Source organism: Hyla sarda, chromosome 1 (genome assembly GCF_029499605.1).
Source record: "Hyla sarda isolate aHylSar1 chromosome 1, aHylSar1.hap1, whole genome shotgun sequence".
Classification (NCBI taxonomy): Eukaryota; Metazoa; Chordata; class Amphibia; order Anura; family Hylidae; genus Hyla; species Hyla sarda.
The window spans coordinates 92,138,325-92,157,352 of NC_079189.1; the positions used below are offsets into that span (position 1 = coordinate 92,138,325).

General features: G+C 46.6%; 1 protein-coding gene across 2 annotated transcripts in view; it reads left to right on the forward strand.

Annotated features, from left to right (window-relative positions):
- The first annotated feature begins 1,175 nt into the window (after window positions 1-1,175).
- The window catches only part of DCUN1D4 (defective in cullin neddylation 1 domain containing 4), a 54,718-nt gene continuing 36,865 nt past the window's right edge, over window positions 1,176-19,028 (forward strand). Inside the window, exon 1 of one of the 2 annotated variants that reach the window (XM_056557917.1) lies at window positions 1,176-1,329. In XM_056557917.1, the coding sequence (XP_056413892.1) occupies window positions 1,203-1,329 (127 nt within the window). In that variant the 5' untranslated portion in view covers window positions 1,176-1,202. The remainder of the gene's footprint in view (window positions 1,330-19,028) is intronic. The other variant, XM_056557925.1, reaches the window with a different exon arrangement.

Here is a 19,028-nt window from a genome sequence, read left to right on the forward strand (position 1 = left end):
TTCCAGACGAAGTTTTTCCTGCCTCTCGGCAAAATGCACATCAATTCCAGTGGCAAAATGGATAAGCTCACTCAAGATAGATGTAGGATCTCGTGCTGCAAGAGCATCCTTGATTCTACTAGACTGTCCTTTTTTGAAAGTAGTACACAAGGCCTTGTTGTTCCAAGCCAGTTCAGAAGCAAGAGTGCGGAATTGAACCGCGTAGTCGCCTACTGAGACTCAGTAGTTTCGTCTCGGCCGAGGAGTGCCACCTGCCGCAGCAAGTCAATGAATGATCAAAGAGGCAGATTGCAGTACCTCCCCCTCTTATATAGGTGGGCTGAGCAAGGAGCCCATAGGTTAGCTGCGGGTCATCTGGTCACCTGGTGCTCACTTAACAAAACATGCGACTTTAACATGTGACAACCATTATCATGTGACTAACAACCATGTGACCATATCAAAGGTCCTTTATACATAATATACAACTAATTACATTATAGGGGTACATTGCAGGTGAGCCCTGAGGGCTCAAGCTGATAGGACTGTAGGAGCATATCCCGTATAGGGACATCACACTATCTAATGACTGTCCGTGTGGTTGCACTGCGACACCAAAGCATATGTAATGATACAGTCAACCAAAACACATCTTTTTTCAGTTCTTGGTCACAGTCCCATGCGACATTGCCATCATTTACCTCAGTACAAGCCGCATGCGACCTACTTGCAACTTCTCTATTTGGCTTATTTTTTTACAGCCATATGTTAGCGGTAATAGTCACATTTTTCTGTTTTGTGACACGTTGTGCGCCATGTAGCCCTTGCCTTATTACAATTGGTTGTAAATTGTAAAGATAGTTGTCATAGGCTGGGGAGCCCCATGAATCAGACACCTCCAGTGTGGGTGACAACCTCCTACTATGATCTTCCTGTCCCCCCCACTTAACCCTACACAGTCAGGACGCTCTCTAGCTGCTCATGACGTCACGGGCAGGCAGCCCTGAGGACACAAACAATGGCTTTCACATAACAGCCTGTCTATTTATGGGCGTGGCCTGGGTAAGAAACTAGATTATGACGTCATCCGCTATCCACCTCCCTAATGCTTTAAAGCCCACCCCAAGCACCCGCAACCTCCAGTCCCCGCCCATCTCCCTCCTGACCCAATCATTGTAATCAGGGGGCGGGTCCTGAGAAATTCCCGTCCATTCAGCGGTGGCATGGGCGTGTCTGAGCGGAGTGCGTGTGCCCTGAGAAGTGAGTGCGGGTCGACTAGCTGGAGCGGGGGGACCGGGCTGCTAGTGCCTGGCTGTCTGCGTCACACGAAAATGCACTCGGATGCTGTCAGTAAGTACAGGCCTCAGCTTCCTCTGCTCCACCTGTTATCGCTGCACACTGAGCCCGGAGAAGGTGGGAGCTGCCCCGGCTATACAGGGGGCTGTGTGCGTCATATGTTATGCTGCTGGCGCCCCCTAGTTGTGAGTGTTGGGGCAATAGGGAGCTTTGTGCAAGAGGTAGCGGCTGCTGCGTAATAATAGCGGCCGGAATCATCGTCTGGTGCTCCCTCCCCCCCCTCTCCGAGACAGACCTCCTTCTCCCCCCACCCCTGTGGGATGTGAGCTCGGCTCCTGAGCCTGACAGCCTGTGGTAGTCTGGACCTGGCTCAGTGCTGCCGTCTAGTGTCAGGGCAGTGACGGTTCAGTGTCTCGCCTGCTTCTGGTTTCCTTTGTGCGCAGGTACCGCAGACGGTATTGACATTGTCAGGACACCTAGGTGGTTGGATCCGCAGACGGCTTTTAGACATTGTGTCAGGTGTTATTAGGGGTCCGATCGCCCCCTAGAGGGGGCACATGGCAGTACTGTGAGCTGTCACTTGTTCTATTGACAGATGACAGGTCTTATACACATTGTGTGTCATGGCATGCTGCGATCTCATCCACTGGTATTAGAGAGCAGTAGGATATTTTACTAAAAGTTTACAATTTTCACCATTTCATGCATGCACTACTTAGACCAGTGTTTCCCAACCAGAGTGCCTCCAGCTGTTGCAAAACAACAACTCCCAGCATGCTCCGAGTTGTAGTTTTCCAACAGCTGGAGGCACCCTGGTTTGGAAACACTGGCTTTTAAACTATAGATAAGTGCTGCAAAACTACTACTCCTGTCATGTGAAAGCATGATGGATGGGAAGCTGTAGTTTTGCAACAGCTGGAGGCACTCTGGTTGGGGAAACACTGTTTTTTTTTTTTTTTTTTTTTTAATACTATAGATCAGTGTTGCATGTGACTGTAGGACAGTGGTCTCCAACCTGCGGACCTCCAGATGTTGCAAAACTACAACTCCCAGCATGCCCGGACAGCCAAAGGCTGTCCGGGCATGCTGGGAGTTGTAGTTTTGCAACATCTGGAGGTCCGCAGGTTGGAGACCATTGCTGTAGGAGGTGATATACTTATAAAGAGTCAACCGATGTAAAACTTCTCTTGTCAAACTCTCCGGTTCTTGGCCCCTCTACCCTTGACGACATGGTCACGGTCACACAGTCAACCAGTAGCAGCCTGTGGATTCAACATCGAGGTGGTGAGAGGCATCTGTAGTGGGTTCCTGAATATACCCCCCCTGAATTTGCAAGTGACAAGATGTCCAGTCATCCTATATCTTTTGCAAAGCTAGAAATCCCAGCATGCCCCGTCAGCCTTTGGCTCTCCCGGAATACTGGGAGTTGTAGTTTTGCAACAGCTGGAGGCACCCTGGTTGGGAAACACTGACTTTTTTATACTGTAGATCAGTGTTGCAAAACTGCAACTCCTGTCGTGTGAAAGCATGATGGATGGGAGCTGTCATTTTGCAACAGCTGGGAGCTCCCTGGTTGGGAAACACTGCCCTTTTAGCTGCTGGCACCTTCTTCACCCAAGTCTACCACAATGCATTATATGGTGAAATGCCATTCAGAAGTATTGGCATTAAAGGGGTACGCCGGCCCTAATACATCTTATCCCCTATCCAAAGGATAGGGGATAAGGTGTATGATCACAGGGGACCCCCAAAATCTGTTACTATGCACCCACCTTTGTGAGCTCTCCACGGCACAGGAGGCTCAGAGTGTGAAGCATGACGACCACGGGGCCGGAGTATCGTGATGTCACGACTCCGCCCCCATGTGACATCACACCAAGCCCCCTCAATGCAAGCATATGGGAGGGCGTGTGTGGAGAGCTCAAATTACTTCTATTTAAAAAAAAATAAAATTAAAAAAAAAAAAAATTGTGTAGTTCTTTCCGCTACAATTTGTCATTACGCACCCACCTTTGTGAGCTCTCCGCACTACCCTCCCATAGAATTGCATTGAGGGGGCGTAGCGTGACGTCACACATGGGCGGAGTCGTGACATCACAATACTCCGGCCCCGTGGTTGTCAGGCTTCACACTTGGCGCCTCCAGCGCTGCGGAGAGCTCACAAAAGTGGGTGCGTAATTACAGATTTTGGGGGTCCCCAGCAGCGGGATGCCCGCATTCATACATCTTAGGCTGGGTTCACACCACGTTTTGTACTTACGGTTCCCGTATACGGCTGGGGGCGGGGCTTAATCGCGGCGCCCGCACTCAGCCGTATAGGGGAACCATATTTAATGCGTGTCTGTGAGCCGACCGGAGTGAACCGCAGCCTCCGGTTGGCTGCGTTTTCGGCCGTATGCGGTTTCCCGACCGCAGGCAAAAACGTGGTCGACCGGTCGGCTGCGGTTCACTCCGGTCGGCTCATAGACATACATTAAATACGGTTCCCCTATACGGCTAAGCTGTGTAGTTCTTTCCAGTCTGTCCACATTGCTCTTTGCTGCCACCTTTTGCCCATATCAGGAACTGTCCAGAGCAGCAGAGGTTTGCTATGTGCATTTTCTCCTGCTCTGGACAGTTTCTGACACGTACAGAGGTGGCAGCAAAGCGCTGTGGTCAGACTGGAAAGAACTACACAACTTCCTCGAGCATACAGCAGCTCATAAGTACTGGAAGGCTTAATATTTTTTAAATAGAAGTAATTTACAAATCTGTTTAACTTTCTGGCACCAGTTAATTGGAAAACATTTTTTTTTTCCCTCCGGAGTACCCCGAACTAGTGGATTTTCCTGGAAAACCATTAATATCAAATCAGTGAATTCCCACTATCAGCCCCCACGCTGTTCAGTTGATTTAAGGGAGATTGTCAAACTGTAGAGGAATTCGGCATCTTTGTTTACATGTACAGTGCTGTACATTTGTAGTGGTGGCATCTGGTATTACAGCTCATTCTTTTACCTCATTTAGAGTGAGGTGCAGTACCAGGCACAGCCACTACAACATGCATGGTGCCATGTGTGGTAAACTATAAAGAAGCCAATGCCAGTGTGCCCAGGTCAGTTCTATTAGTTAATAGGTGGGGGTGCTGAGTAGGGATCGACCGATTATCGGTTTGGCCGATAATCGTGATTTTGGACATAATCGGTATCGGCAATTACCTTGCTGATAATGCCCCGGCCAGAGACGACCATCGCTGACGCTGCCTCTTTGCCTCCCCCATCACCGGTGTTATAATTACCTGTTCCCGGGGGGTCCGCAATCCTTCTGGCTCCTGCGCTATTGCTGTGTGCTGTGCAGTGACGAGTGATGTCCCCGACGTGACATCACCGTCAGTGCGCACAGTGACAGCGCAGGAGCCAGAAGGATCGCGGACCCCCCGGGAACAGGTAATTATAACACCGGGGATGGGGGGAGGCGATGGGGCAGCGGCATGTGGGCAGAGGATGGGGGGAGGCAATGGGGCTGCGGCGGCATGTGGGCAGAGGGTCGGGGGAGGCAATGGGGCATCGTACAGTAGAGCCATTTTGCCTGTAGACATCGATTTACTAACTGCGTTTTTTTTTTTGGGACACACAAAAAGAACCCAAGTCTCATTTTTTTGCGCAAATATACACCACCTCGGAGGACACATACCAAAGTGTCTATTTTCACACAGTAAGGACTGCAACTCCCATCATTGACAGACTCTGCCCATGATGGGAGTTGTAGTCCAGGGGTTGAGATGCAAATCGCAGCAGATCATTATCCGGAGACCCGCTGCGATCCGCATTTATTAACTGTAAAAGTCGGCGGTACATGCGGCTACACTGCGCTGCACGCCGCTCCTGTATACACTGTTATATAATTCATAATCCCCACCGCCGGAATACGGGAGCTCTGATTGGTCAATAGCTATTCTTCAATCAGAGCTCCCGTCTCTCGGCGGGGATTATGAATTATAAGAACTGTATATAGGAGCCCACGGCAGCGCAGTTTAGCCGCATGTACCGTCGGCTTGTATAGTTAATAAATGCGGATCGCAGGAGAAGTGAACTGCATTGATCTGCCCTTGGACTACTCCTATCATGGGACAGTCTGTCCCATGATGGGAGTAGTTGTAGTACTGCAGCGCTGCTGAGGGATGGCACTAGCACATCCCCCGGATGCCGGACTTTTAGGACTACTACTCCCATCATGGACAGACTCTGCCCATGATGGGAGTTATAGTCCAGGGGCTGAGGTGCAGATCGCACCGGGTCATTCTGCAGAGACCCGCTGTGATCCGCATTTATGAAGATTACAAGCCGGCGGTACATACGTCTACAATGCACTGCCCGCCGACTTCTATATACACTGTAATAATTTATAATCCCCGCTGCCGGGAGAGGGGAGCTCTGATTGGTCAATAACTATTCTACAATCAGAGCTCCCGTGTTCAGGCGGAGATTATGAATTATGTCATTGTATATAGGAGCCCGCGGGCAGCGCAGTGTAGCTGCATGTACCGCTGGCTTTTTAACTTAAATGCAGATCGCATCAGATCATTCTCTGGAGATCTGTTGCGATCCGCATTTATAAACTAGATTACCGGCCTTACATGCGTCTACATCTCGCTCCCCGACTGCTCCTATATACAGCTGTCATAATTCATAATCCCCGACGGGAGCTCTGATTGGAGAATAGCTATTGACCAATCAGAGCTTCCCTCTCCCGGCGGTGGGGATTATGAATTATTACAGTGTATATACAAGTCGGCGGGCAGCGCGATGTAGCCACATGTACCGCTGGCTTGTTAACTTAAATGCGGATCGCAGCGGGTCTCTGCAGAATGACCCGATGCGATCTGCACCTCAGCCCCTGGACTACAACTCCCATCATGGACAGAGTCTGTCCATGATGGGAGTAGTAGTCCTAAAAGTCCCGCAGCCGGGGGATGTGCAAGTGCCATCCCTCAGCAGCTCTGCGGTACAACAACTACTCACATCATGGGACAGACTCTGTCCCATGATAGGAGTAGTAGTCCAAGGGCAGAGGGACAGATCTTTTCACATTATGCATTTTGCATAATGGAAACAGAGCCTTTCTGGCAGTGTGTTCCCAAACAGGGAGGCTCCAGCTGTTGGTTAACTACAGCCCACATGATGGGAGTTGTAGTTGAGCAACAATTGGAGGCTCCCTGTTAAGGAACACACTGCATTATGTGCGCTCTCCCCGTGGGAAGAGCAAAAAAAAACTAACCCATATTTCTTGTTTTTTCTTTTCTTCTCATTTCAAATACGTGAATACGGAGGACTACGTCAGATTCGGTGGACTGGAACGATGACCAGCGTTTATTTATTTTTTTATTCAATAAAATGGTTAATGAGGGCTGTGGGAGTGTTTTTTTTAATTTTTTTTTTTTAAATAAATTTTTTTTTTCAATGTGGCTTGTTTTTTTATAATTGAATTTTCAGGGTTAGGAGTGGAAGCCGTCTTATAGACAGAATCCATTACTAAGCCAGGACTTAGGCTAGGTTCAGACTACGGAATTTCCGCCTGCAATTCCGCTTTGAAATTGCAGGCGGAAATTCCGCTTGCTAAAATGTATAGTGTAGTGAATGGGTTTCCGTTCACAAATTCACACTTCAGAATTTGTGAATGGAAATTTCAGCCTGAAGAATGGCATTGCTCTTTCTTCAGGCGGAAATCGGGGCGGAACACATTGCAGTCTATTGGAGACTGCAGTGTCTGCACGGTCCTAGCGCCGACTGATTTAGTCAGCGCTGGCAGCACTCGGAATCTCCGAGTGGAAATTTTCTGCCCGGAGATTCCGTAGTCTGAATCTAGCCTTAGCGTTAGCCCAAAAATCAGCTAGCGCTAACCTCAAATTATTACCCTGGTACCCACCGCCACAGGGGTGCCAGGAAGAGCCAGTACCAACAGGCCCGGAGCATCAAAAATGGCGCTCTTGGGCCTAGGCGGTAACAGGCGGGCGTTATTTAGGCTGGGGAGGGCCAGTAACAATGGTCCTCGCCCACCCTGGTAACGTCAGGCTGTTGGTGCTTGGTTGGTATCTGGCTGATACTGAACATAGGGGGAACCCTTTGCATATTTTTTTTTATTTTTTTTTATGAATAAAAGTATCAGTATCAGCCAGATACCAACCAAGCAGCAAAAGCCTGATGTTAGCAGGGTGGGTGAAGACCATTGTTACTGGCCCTCCCCAGCCTAAATAACGCCAGCCTGTTACCGCCTAGGCCCAAGAGCGCCATTTTTGACGCTCCGGGCCTGTTGGTACCGGCTCTTCCCGGAACCTCTGTGGTGGTGGGTACCTGGGTAATAATTGGGGGTTAGTGCTAGCTGTTTTGGGGGCTAACGCTAAGCCCCGGCCTAGTAATAGATTATGTCTACAAGACGCCTTCCACTACTAAGCCTGAAAATTCTATTACAAAAAAACACAACACATTGAAAAAATGTTTTATTTAACCCCTTAAGGACTCAGGGTTTTTCCGTTTTTGCACTTTCGTTTTTTCCTCCTTACCTTTTAAAAATCATAACCCTTTCAATTTTCCACCTAAAAATCCATATTATGGCTTATTTTTTGCGTCGCCAATTCTACTTTGCAGTGACATTAGTCATTTTACCCAAAAATGCACGGCGAAACGGAAAAAAAAATCATTGTGCGACAAAATCGAAAAAAAAAACGCCATTTTGTAACTTTTAGGGGCTTCCGTTTCTACGCGGTGCATATTTCGGTAAAAATAACACCTTATCATTATTCTGTAGGTCCATACGGTTAAAATGATACCCTACTTATATAGGTTTGATTTTGTTGCACTTCTTGAAAAAATCATAACTACATGCAGGAAAATGTATACGTTTAAAAATGTCATCTTCTGACCCCTATAACTTTTTTATTTTTCCACGTACAGGACTAATTTTTTGCGCCGTGATCTGAAGTTTTTATCGGTATGATTTTTGTTTTGATCGGACTTTTTGATCCCTTTTTATTAATTTTTTTTAATGGTATAAAAAGTGACCAAAATACGCTTTTTTGGACTTTGGAATTTTTTTGCGCGTACGCCATTGACCGTGCGGTTTAATTAATGATATATTTTTATAATTGGGACATTTACGCACGCGGCGATACCACATATGTTTATATTTTTTTTTTTACACTGTTTTATTTTTTTTATGGGAAAAGGGGGGTGATTCAAACTTTTATTAGGGAAGGGGTTAAATGACCTTTTATTAACACTTTTTCTTTACATTTTTTTTGCAGTGTTATAGGTCCCATAGGGACCTATAACACTGCACACACTGATCTCCTATGCTGATCACTGGCGTGCATTAACACGCCTGTGATCAGTGTTATCGGCGCTTGACTGCTCCTGCCTGGATTTCAGGCACGGAGCAGTCATTCGCCGATCGGACACCGAGGAGGCAGGCAAGGGCCCTCCCGGTGTCCGATCAGCTGTTCAGGACGCCGCGATTTCACCGCGGCGGTCCCGAACAGCCCGACTGAGCAGCCGGGTCACTTTCAGTTTCACTTTAGAAGCGGCGGTCAGCTTTGACCGCCGCTTCTAAAGGGTTAATACCGCACATCGCCGCGATTGGCGATGTGTGGTATTAGCCGCGGGTCCCGGCCGTTGATGAGCGCCGGGACCAACGCGATATGATGCGGGATCGCGGCGCGATCCCGCTTCATATCGCGGGAGCCGGCGCAGGACGTAAATATACGTCCTGCGTCGTTAAGGGGTTAAAAGAACACTCCCCCACAGCCCTTGTTAACCCTTTTATTGACATTTTAAAAAAAAAAAAACGCTGTTCATCGCAATCCACAAAATCTGACATAGTCCTCCGCATTCACGTATCTAAATTTCAAAGAAAAAAAAAGTTTAGTACATTTTTGGGTTTCCACACACCAGTAAAAATGCAAAAAAAAAAAAAAAATACAAGAAAAACTGACAAAATGCAGGAAAAAGCTGGGACAGTCACAATGGAATCCGACCTCAAAGCAATAGAACAAAAATCCCTACGTCCACTTTTCCTGTGAGGTAGAGTAGGAGTGTATGGTAGAGCGAGGGGGGGGGGGGGGGCGGGCATGTCTATATTTGCACAAGATTTATCAAAGGACGTGCACAGCCTTAGTAAATTCTGAGCAAGAGTGTACAATAGACAAGAAGTGTAAAGGGGTAGAACTGTGTCTACGATAGACACATAATGATAAATTCCCCCCCCCCTTTGTGTGTATTGGAACTAAATCAAAAAAGGAAGAAAAAAAAATCAAATTGGACATAATGTGACACCAAACTCCAAAAATGAGCTGGAAAAAATTATTGGCACCCTTCCAAAATTGTGGGAAAATAAGATTGTTTCAAGCATGTGATGCTTCTTTAAACTCTAAAATACTGCAATTTTTGTCCTGCACGATATGAATTTTTCCCCATACTGCAATACCGGTTGTGCCCCTCCCCCTCGGGAATTAATGAATTATCAACCCATTGCTGTGCTGTCCCCACATCGGGGAACTAATCATATGTGACCCCTCCCCCCAAATTATCAGCCCAGCGTTGCGCTGTCCCCATCGGGGAACTAATCACATGTCAAGCGCTGCCTTCCTCGTCATCCTGTTTGTTGCGGGCCGCTGATGCTGGAACTCTGTACTGAATGCTGTATCCCGCTATGCCCGGGCTGCAAAAGATAAACAAAATAAACTTTAACTCACTTTCCCCCATTGGATAGCCATCAGCCTATCACCGGCCGCAGCGATGTTCCGCCTCGGCCGCTGATAGGTTGATCGCACTGTCATGTAAGAAGGCGGCTTCTTACATGACAGTGCGCTCAACCTAAGAAGCCGCCTTCTTACATGACAGTGCGCTCAACCTATCACTGGCTGAGGCGGAACATCGCTGCGGCCGCTGATAAGCTGACGGCTCTCTGATGTTCCCGTCCCCAGGAAGCAGGTGAGGCCGGTACCGGACCAACGGGAGGTGAGTTAGTTTTTATTTTGCTTCTTTTGCAGCCCGGGCATAGGGATACAGTGTACAGTACAGAGTTTCAGCGCTGGCGGCCCACAACAAACAGGAGGACGAGGAAGGCAGCGCTTGCGGGTGACGTGATTAGTTCCCCGATGGGGACAGCGCAGCGTGGTGGAGGGGAGAAGCAGAACAGCGCTCGCAGGTCACATATGATTAGTTCCCCAATGTTGGGACAGCGCAGCACTGGGTTGATAATTCATTAATTCCCGAGGGGGAGGGGCCCAACTGGTATTGCAGTATGGTGAAAAATTCATATCCTGCAGGACAAAAATGTGATTAGTTCCCCGATGGGGACAGCGCAGTGCTGGGCTGATAATTAATTGGGCGGGGGGGGGGGGGGGTGGAAGCAGAACAGCACTCGCGGGTGACATGATTTAGAGGGGGGGGGGGAAGAAATACCGTTGTATACCGTGGCACCGCCATAAGTTACAAAAATACTGTGATACACATTCTTGGTCATACCGCCCAGCTCTTAGTGTGTGCCACACTAAGCATGGACAACAGAAGGAGAAGAGAACTGTCTGAGGACTTGAGAACCAAAATTGTGGAAAAACATCAACAATCTCAAGGTTACAAGTCCATCTCCAGAGATCTAGATTTGCCTTTGTCCAAAGTGCGCAACATTATCAAGAAGTTTGTAACCAATGGCACTGTAGCATTTTTTACTTTTGAAGCTCTCTGCTTATAAGGAAAATGGATATTCCAAATAAATGATATATTGATTCACATATACAATATGTCTACTTTATATTTGCATCATGAAGTTGACATGTTTTTACTTTTGGAAGACCTCAGAGGGCTTCAAAGTATAGCAGCAATTTTCCCAAAAATTTTTTCCAAAAAATTTTTTGCCAAAAATTTTGAAATCGAAATTTTTCAGGAACCAGTTCAGATTTGAAATGGATTTGAAGGGCCTTCATATTAGAATTACCCCATTATAAAAAAACTGCACCCCCCAAAGTATTCAAAATGACATTCAAAAAGTTTAACCCTTTAGGTGTTTCACATGAATAGCAGAAAATTGAAGGAGAAAATTCAGTCTTAATTTTTTACTCGCATGTTCTTGTAGACCCAGTTTTTGAATTTTTACAAAGGGTAAAAGGAGAGAAATCTTCCATACATTTGTAACTCAATTTTTCTTGAGTAAAGTAATACCTCATGTGTATGTCAAGTGCTCTGTGGGTGCACTACAAGGCTCGGAAGGGAAGGAGCGACAGTGGGATTTTGGATTGGGTTTTTTCCTGAAATGGTTTTTGGGGGCATGTTACATTTAGGAAGCTCCTATGGTGCCAGAACAGCAAAAAACCCTCCACATGGCATACTATTTTGGAAACTACACTCCTTAAGGAAAGTAACAAGGGGTATAGTGATCCTTAACACCCCACAGGTGTTTGATAAATGTTCATTAAAGTGAGATGTGAAAAGGAAAAATTAGATTTTATTTTTTTTTTTACACTAAAATGTTGGGGTTACCCCAAATTTTTCACTTTCACAAGTGGTAACAGGAGAAAATGTCACCATAAATTTGTAAGTACATTTCTTTGGAGTAAGGACATACCTCTGGGCGTAAACAGCTCTGCGGGTGCACACTGGTCACGGAAGAGCAGGAGCGCAGTCAGGGGCCTTGAGCTTCTACATAGCTGCCTATGGAGCCAGAACAGCAGGACCCCCCCCCTCAAGGAGCGTTACATGGGGTAAATTACTAAAATGGGGCACAGTGGGACATAAAATCATAAAACAGGTTATGTTTCCAGAATGATGACCCAGAGGATAGCCAAAACTAAAAAATATGCCCACCTCAAACCCTATGCTTTGAATCATCATTCTGGGAACGTGATGTGTATGACCATCCCTAACCTATTGCCTCAAATGTGCACACCGCTCAGGTGGAGAGAGAGCGCTGCGCATTTGAGGCAACATTAAAAAAAAGTCCCCGATGATAGTGACGCAGTGACCCATGACCCATTTTTTGAAAAAATACCCCTAGAGGTCTTATCATTTATTTATTATTTTTTTTTTTTTTTTTTTTTTAATGAAACCTTTTTTTTGGGCAATTTAGTGGTTTATGGGGTTAAAACTTGGAATGTACTCTGGACTTGGTACATTGGGGTCAAATTATGGGAAATTAAAATGAAAAGGGAAAATTTAGTACTGCATGGAAGTGTGATACTCCCTGAAGCAGTTTTTAATGCAGAGGCCAGGTGCAAGGGTCACATTGAGTGGTGGTGTCCTTCCGAATCCCCCTCTTGTGACACACACTGCATCCTGGCACCTATAACTTCAATTCCTTGGGAACTCCGGCCTGCTCTTTCCCAGTCGCCAAAGATCAGGGCCTTTAGGACTTCTTCTTGGAACTGAAGGTATGTCCCTGTGTTGCCAGCATGCTGGGACAGTACAAAAGAGTTGTACATGGCAACCTGTACCAAAACTTTTTTTGTACCATACCCATGTTTTGCACATGGCGTTGTATGGCTTGAGGATTTGATCAGAGAGATCAACTCTCCCCCCCCCATATATCGATTGTAGTCCCAAAGACAATCGGGCTTGAGGACCTTTGTTGGGGTACCCTGCACAGGGACAGGTGAGCTGCCGTTACCATGAATTGTGGTCAGCATAAGGACATCCCTCTTATCCTTATACCTGACCAGCAACAGGTTTTCATGGGTAAGGGCACGGGACTCACCCTGGCGGCAAGGGATGTGAACAGAGGGATGCTGGTATAAAAGTTGTCCACGTAAAGTAAAGGTGGTAACCCTTATCCAGCAAAGGGTGCACAAGGTCCCAAATGATTTTCCCGCTAACACTCAGAGTGGGGGGACATTCTGGGGGTTCAATACGGGAATCTCGTCCCTCATATACTCTAAACTTGTAAGTGTACCCGGAGTTTGTAGAGTTTCACGCCATACCGCGCCCGCTTTGAGGGAATATACTGGTGGAAGATGAGTCTCCCCTTAAAACTGATAAGATACTCCTCTACCGAGAGCTCCCTGAAGGGTATGTAGGTCTCCAAAAATTTGGCCCCAAAGTGATCGATGACTGGCCTCACTTTGAATGGCCTCGAACTGTTTCTGTGTCATGACCATACTGTAATTCGGGGTCTGGTAGAGGATGTCCCCGCTCCAGTACTGTCTGACACTGTTTTTTTTTTTTTTTTTTAACTAGGCCCATATGCAGCACGAGGCCCCAAAATTTCCTCATTTCAGCTGCATCAATGACGTACCATTCGTTGGACCTTGCCAAAAAAGAATCAGGGTGGTGGGCAAGGAACTGCTGGGCGTGCAAGTTCATTTGCTCCAACATTAGATTGACAAAGCTGTCACTGAAAAAGTATCCATTCATGTCAATCCGGATTCCTGAGTCACCAACAAATTCAGGAATCCATGGCTGATAACCCTCTGGGGGTCTCCAGACAGGTTCACCGAAAGGGGGCTCCGGTATGCTTGTCTGGGGGGTCGGACTCCTATTAGAAGCTTCATGGATGCTCGTACTAGTGTCAGCCACTGGGTCACTTTCATGGGGGGGGGGGAGGGGGGGAGGTGACCTCTCCTGGCAGCATCTCCGCCGACATACAGGGGACACATCATCAGTGCTAGATGATGAGGAGGATGAGGAAGAACACAGGTAAGTAGGATCTTCCTCATCCTCACTGGCAGATTCGGAGGCAAGTAAAGCGTATGCCTCCTCCGCCGAAAATGCCCAGCGAGCCATCGCCTTTTTTCTAAGGTGGCGGGGGTGGTGGCTTGGGTAAGGGGGGGGGGTGCTGTGTGTGTGTGTGTGGGCGGGGGGGGGGGAGTGGGAGTATGTAGTGTGTGCTTTGTGTTAACTATTATATATAACACTGTGTGATTATAAATCACACACTGTTTTAAAGCAAAACAGAAAAAAGCTGCAGCCAAATGCAGTGCCCTGAACCCCTAATGGGGCCCGGGTCACGCTGAAAAAACTGCGGCAGACCCTTGAGGACCTGTCAGGGTTTTTTCTATTTTTAACCTCCCACCTGTCCCTGCATACAAACTCACCCTGACTAGAGGATCCTTCTTCAGCCCTGAGGGGCTCCGATCTCGGCAGAGGGGGTGGGGCGAGTACCTGGCTATTTCTCACAGCTCTGCCCGCTGACTGAACTCATTGGGCTAGCAGAGCTGCAAGAAGGGGACATTAACCCCTCCCCTGTCGGCTGCTATTGGTCCGGTAATAGCAGCAGTCCTGGGGGGGGGGGGGGTGTGACTAAATCGCCACTTGCCCATAGATACAGGAGGTGATTGAGGGTGTATTCTACACCCCCGATCACCATGTATCTCCAGGGGGGGGGGGGGGGGGACCCGTATGACCGGAATCGCCGGTGTGAATTCACCAACATGGCATTTGCACGGAGTGCCTGCTGATAGATATCAGCAGTCACCCTGGTCTGGTCCCCGCCCAGTGTGTGGCGGGGAACGAAATTCCCACGGGCGTACAGGTAAACCCTGGGTTCTTAACGGATTTTTCAGTTTTTGCATTTTCGTTTTTTCCTCCATGTGAGACAAAATAGAAAAATGAACACCATTTTGTAACTTTTGGGGGCTTCCGTTTCTACACAGTAAATTTTTCGGTAAAAATGACACATTCTCTTTATTCTGTAGGTCCATACGGTTAAAATGATACCCTACTTATATAGGTTTGATTTTGTCGTACTTCTGGAAAAAATCAAAACTACATGCAGGAAAATTTATATGTTTAAAATTGTCATCTTCTGACCCCTATAACTTTTTTTTATTTTTCCGTGTATGGGGCGGTATGAGGGCTGATTTTTTGATGATCTGAAGTTTTTAGCGGTACAATTTTTGCATTGATAGGACTTATTGATTCATTTTTTCATTATATAAAAAGTGACCAAAAAGCACTATTTTGGACTTTGGAATTTTTTGGCGCGTACGCCATTGACCGTGCGGTTTAATTAACAATATATTTTTATAATTCGGACATTTCTGCACGCGGCGATACCACATATGTATATTTTTATTTATACAGTTTTTTGGGGGGAAAAGGGAGGTGATTCAAACTTTTAATAGGGGAGGGGTTAAATGATCTTTATTAATTTTTTTTTTTTTACTTTTTTTTTGCAGTGTTATAGCTCCCATAGGGACCTATAACACTGCACACACTGATCTTTTACATTGATCACTGGTTTCTCATAAGAAACCAGTGATCGATGATTCTGCCGCTTGACTGCTCATGCCTGGATGTCAGGCACTGAGCAGTCATTCGGCGATTGGACAGCGAGGAGGCAGGTTTGGATCCTCCAGCTGTCATGTAAGCTGTTCGGGATGCCGCGATTTCGCCGCGGCTATCCCGAACAGCTCCCTGAGCTAACCGGCATGGTTTCATTTTCATTTTAGACGCGACGTTCAACTTTTAACGCCGCTTCTAAAGGGTTAATAGCGCCCGGTACTGCGATCAATGCCGCGCGCTATTATCCACGGGTTCCGGCCGTTGTTAGAGGCCGGGCCCGACCCGTGGCCCCGCGTTATAGATCGGGAGCGGACTCAGGACGTACAGGTACGCCCTGGGTCCTTAACAGGTTAAGTACCAGGGAGCGAAGGTGTACCTGTACGCCCTGGGTCCCTAAGTGGTTAAACTGCTTTTATTTTACCAAATTTTTTTTTTTAAAAGAACCACTATCTTGCTACTTTTGGGAAATTTTGCTTTTACGCAGTGCACTTCAACCAAAATCTGTATTCTTAACATTGTCCTCTTCTGACCCCTATATTTTATTTATTTATTTATTTATTTATTTATTTTTTTTACATATAGGGATGTATGAGGGCTCATTCTTTGCGCCATGATCTGTATTTATCGGTACCATTTTGTTTGAATGGGATCACTTTTTTTGCTATATATATTTTTTTCCCTATACATGATGTGACAAATCAGAATTTTATTGTTTTTTTTTTTTTTTTATGTGAAAGCAGTTCATCGTGATGGGTCATAAACAATATATATTAATGATTTGGACAATTTGGGAAAAGGGTGATTTTATTTTTGATTAGGAAGGAGCTTTTATATATATATATATATATATATATATATATATATATATATATATATATACATACATATACATTTTTTTTTTTTTTTAACACTGTAGGTCCCCATAGGGGACTTTTTTATATGCATTCATCAGATTATATAGCATTATACAGTCTGATTGGCATTCCACTGATACAGCTTGGCTAAGCCAGGCTGCATCATTGGATCAGCAATGTGGAGGTAGGTAAGGGGACTGACCACCACTACTATAGCTCATTGGACCCCCGCAATCACATTGCGAGGGTCTGATGAGCTCCCTGAGCCTACCAGCACCTATAGCTTGATACTTTAGATGCTGTGTCCGCATTGATCAGTATCTAAATTAAATAATGACGAGTAGCGGCAGGATTGTGGCTCCCTGTCATTAGCGGTGAGTGTCCAGCTACTGAAAGTAGCCGTCACTCACCAGCAAAGCAAACAAAGCTCCTGTGCTCACTTCCTTTAACTCTCCAGGGCGTACATGTATTCCCTAGTGCATTATGTCCTAGACAGCAGGAGCATATATATACATATAGTGTTGTAGAGGTTAAATAAATTATATTTAACAAATATTACCAATAAAACGTCATAAATAACTCCAAAAATTCCAACAGCTATCATGAAACCTTTCGGCCCAACTTAGCTGGGTGACCACCTCTCTAATGATGGACCCTGACAGGAAGCAGATCCCAGAGGTGGTGGTTTATATTAGGGATCGACCGATATTGATTTTTTAGAACCGATACCTGTGAACTTTCAGGCCGATAGCTGATAACTTATACCGATATTCCGCGCATTTTAATCCCCCCCCCCCCCCCCCAAATAATCTAGGTAAAATTAGGTTGTGTGTGTGCGGGTATACCCTGATAAACTGTTCCTGGCCCCGCAGAAGCCGCTGCAGATCAATGATTTAAAGCGGGCGCTTTAAATCAATGAACTGCAGCGGCTTTTGCGGGGCCGTAGACCGCCGCTGCCCGCTTCTCTGCCCCTGCCTGTCCTGAGTCCAACCACCGCCGCTGCCCGATTGCCTCCCCCTGCCTATCCTCTGGCCTTAGACCACTGCCGCCGCTGCCCCATTGTCTCCCCATCCCCAGTTTTATAATTGCCTGTTCCCGGGGTCCGCGCTACTTCTGGCTTCTGTGGCATGCTGCACTGATACTGTGCGCTGCGCAATGACGAGTGACGTCCTCAACGCGGCGTCACACTCAGTGACAGCGCAGGATGCCGCCGGAGCCAGAAGTAGCGCGGAACCTCGGGAACAGGTCATTTTAAAACCGGGGATCGGGGAGGCAATGGGGCAGCGGCGACGGTGGTCTCTGGCCAGAGGATAGGCAGGGGGAGGCAGTCGGCAGCGGTGGTGGTTGGACTCTGGACCCCAGGACAGGCAGGGGGAGAGAAACGGGCAGCGGTCTCTGGCCCCGCAAAAGCCACTGCAGTTCATTGATTTATAGCGCCAGCATTATTGGCAAGATAATTGCCGATACCGATAACTTAGAAAATCATGAATATCGGCCGATAATATCGGACAAACCGATAATCGGTCGATCCCTAGTTTATATCTAACTCCTTTTCCCGCCGCTGGACAAAACAACCAATCGCCGCTACTCTAATCTCTGTAGACCTGTAGGAGAGACCATCCTTCCCCCCCCTGATAGGCAGTAAATACGCAGTACATATTAACAATAACTATGTTTACCCCTTCTAATGCAAGAAGAAAAGCATTAATAAGGGGAAAAAATCCCAAAACTATTAGATAAGTAAAGCGTCTGACATGTGGCCGTTTGCCAAGGCTAGTGCATTATCAGTAAATCACGTCATCATTTTTGTGGATCTGTCTTTACACTGTGTCTCCCTGTAAATTTGCATATTCCATCAGCATTAGGAACACTTGGAAATGCCCTGCCTCAATAGTGGCAATGCATTTTCGAGCTCACATTCCCCTACAGTTTTTTTTTTTTTCATGTGACGCAAAGCAAATGCATTTTTAATATTTTTCATTGTAGCAAAGTGTCCAAGCTCACTTTTGTCTTTAAAGTGGCACTCTGCTGCTCAGCGTTTGGAACAAACTGTTCCGAACGCTGGAGCCAGCGCATGGAGCTCGTGACATCCTAGCCCCGCCCCATAGTCACGCTTCGCCCCGTCATGATGGGGCGGGACTATGACGTAACGAGCTCCGTGCTCCAGCGTTCGGAACAGTTTGTTCCAAATTCTGAGCAGCGGAGTACCCCTTTAAGTAGGAATATTTTGAAAATGAATACTTGTAACACAGGTGGCACCTATGTGGCCCGGTACAGTTAGGGATAAGAATGCTTGCTGCAAAGCAGAATTGCAATTGCCAATGCTAAGCCTGAAAGAGCCCACCATTGTCTAATGGGGTACTAATGTGATTAAAGCCGGTCACTGGTTTTGTCATTACAGTAATGAGAAATAACAGAAAGTTTGTACCATATACACTGAATCACCACTTTATTAGAGACCTATGTCTAATAGCATATTGGACCTCCTTAGGACTTAAAGCATACATGTCTATTTAAAAAAAATCTAACTTTTGACATGTCCTAGGGACAAGTGAAAAGCTATTATCAGTCAGAACCTGACAAATAATGAGAACGAGCCAGGAGAGAGGCACGCTACTGTTTTCTCTGCTCTGTCTGGGACTGGATCCCAGTC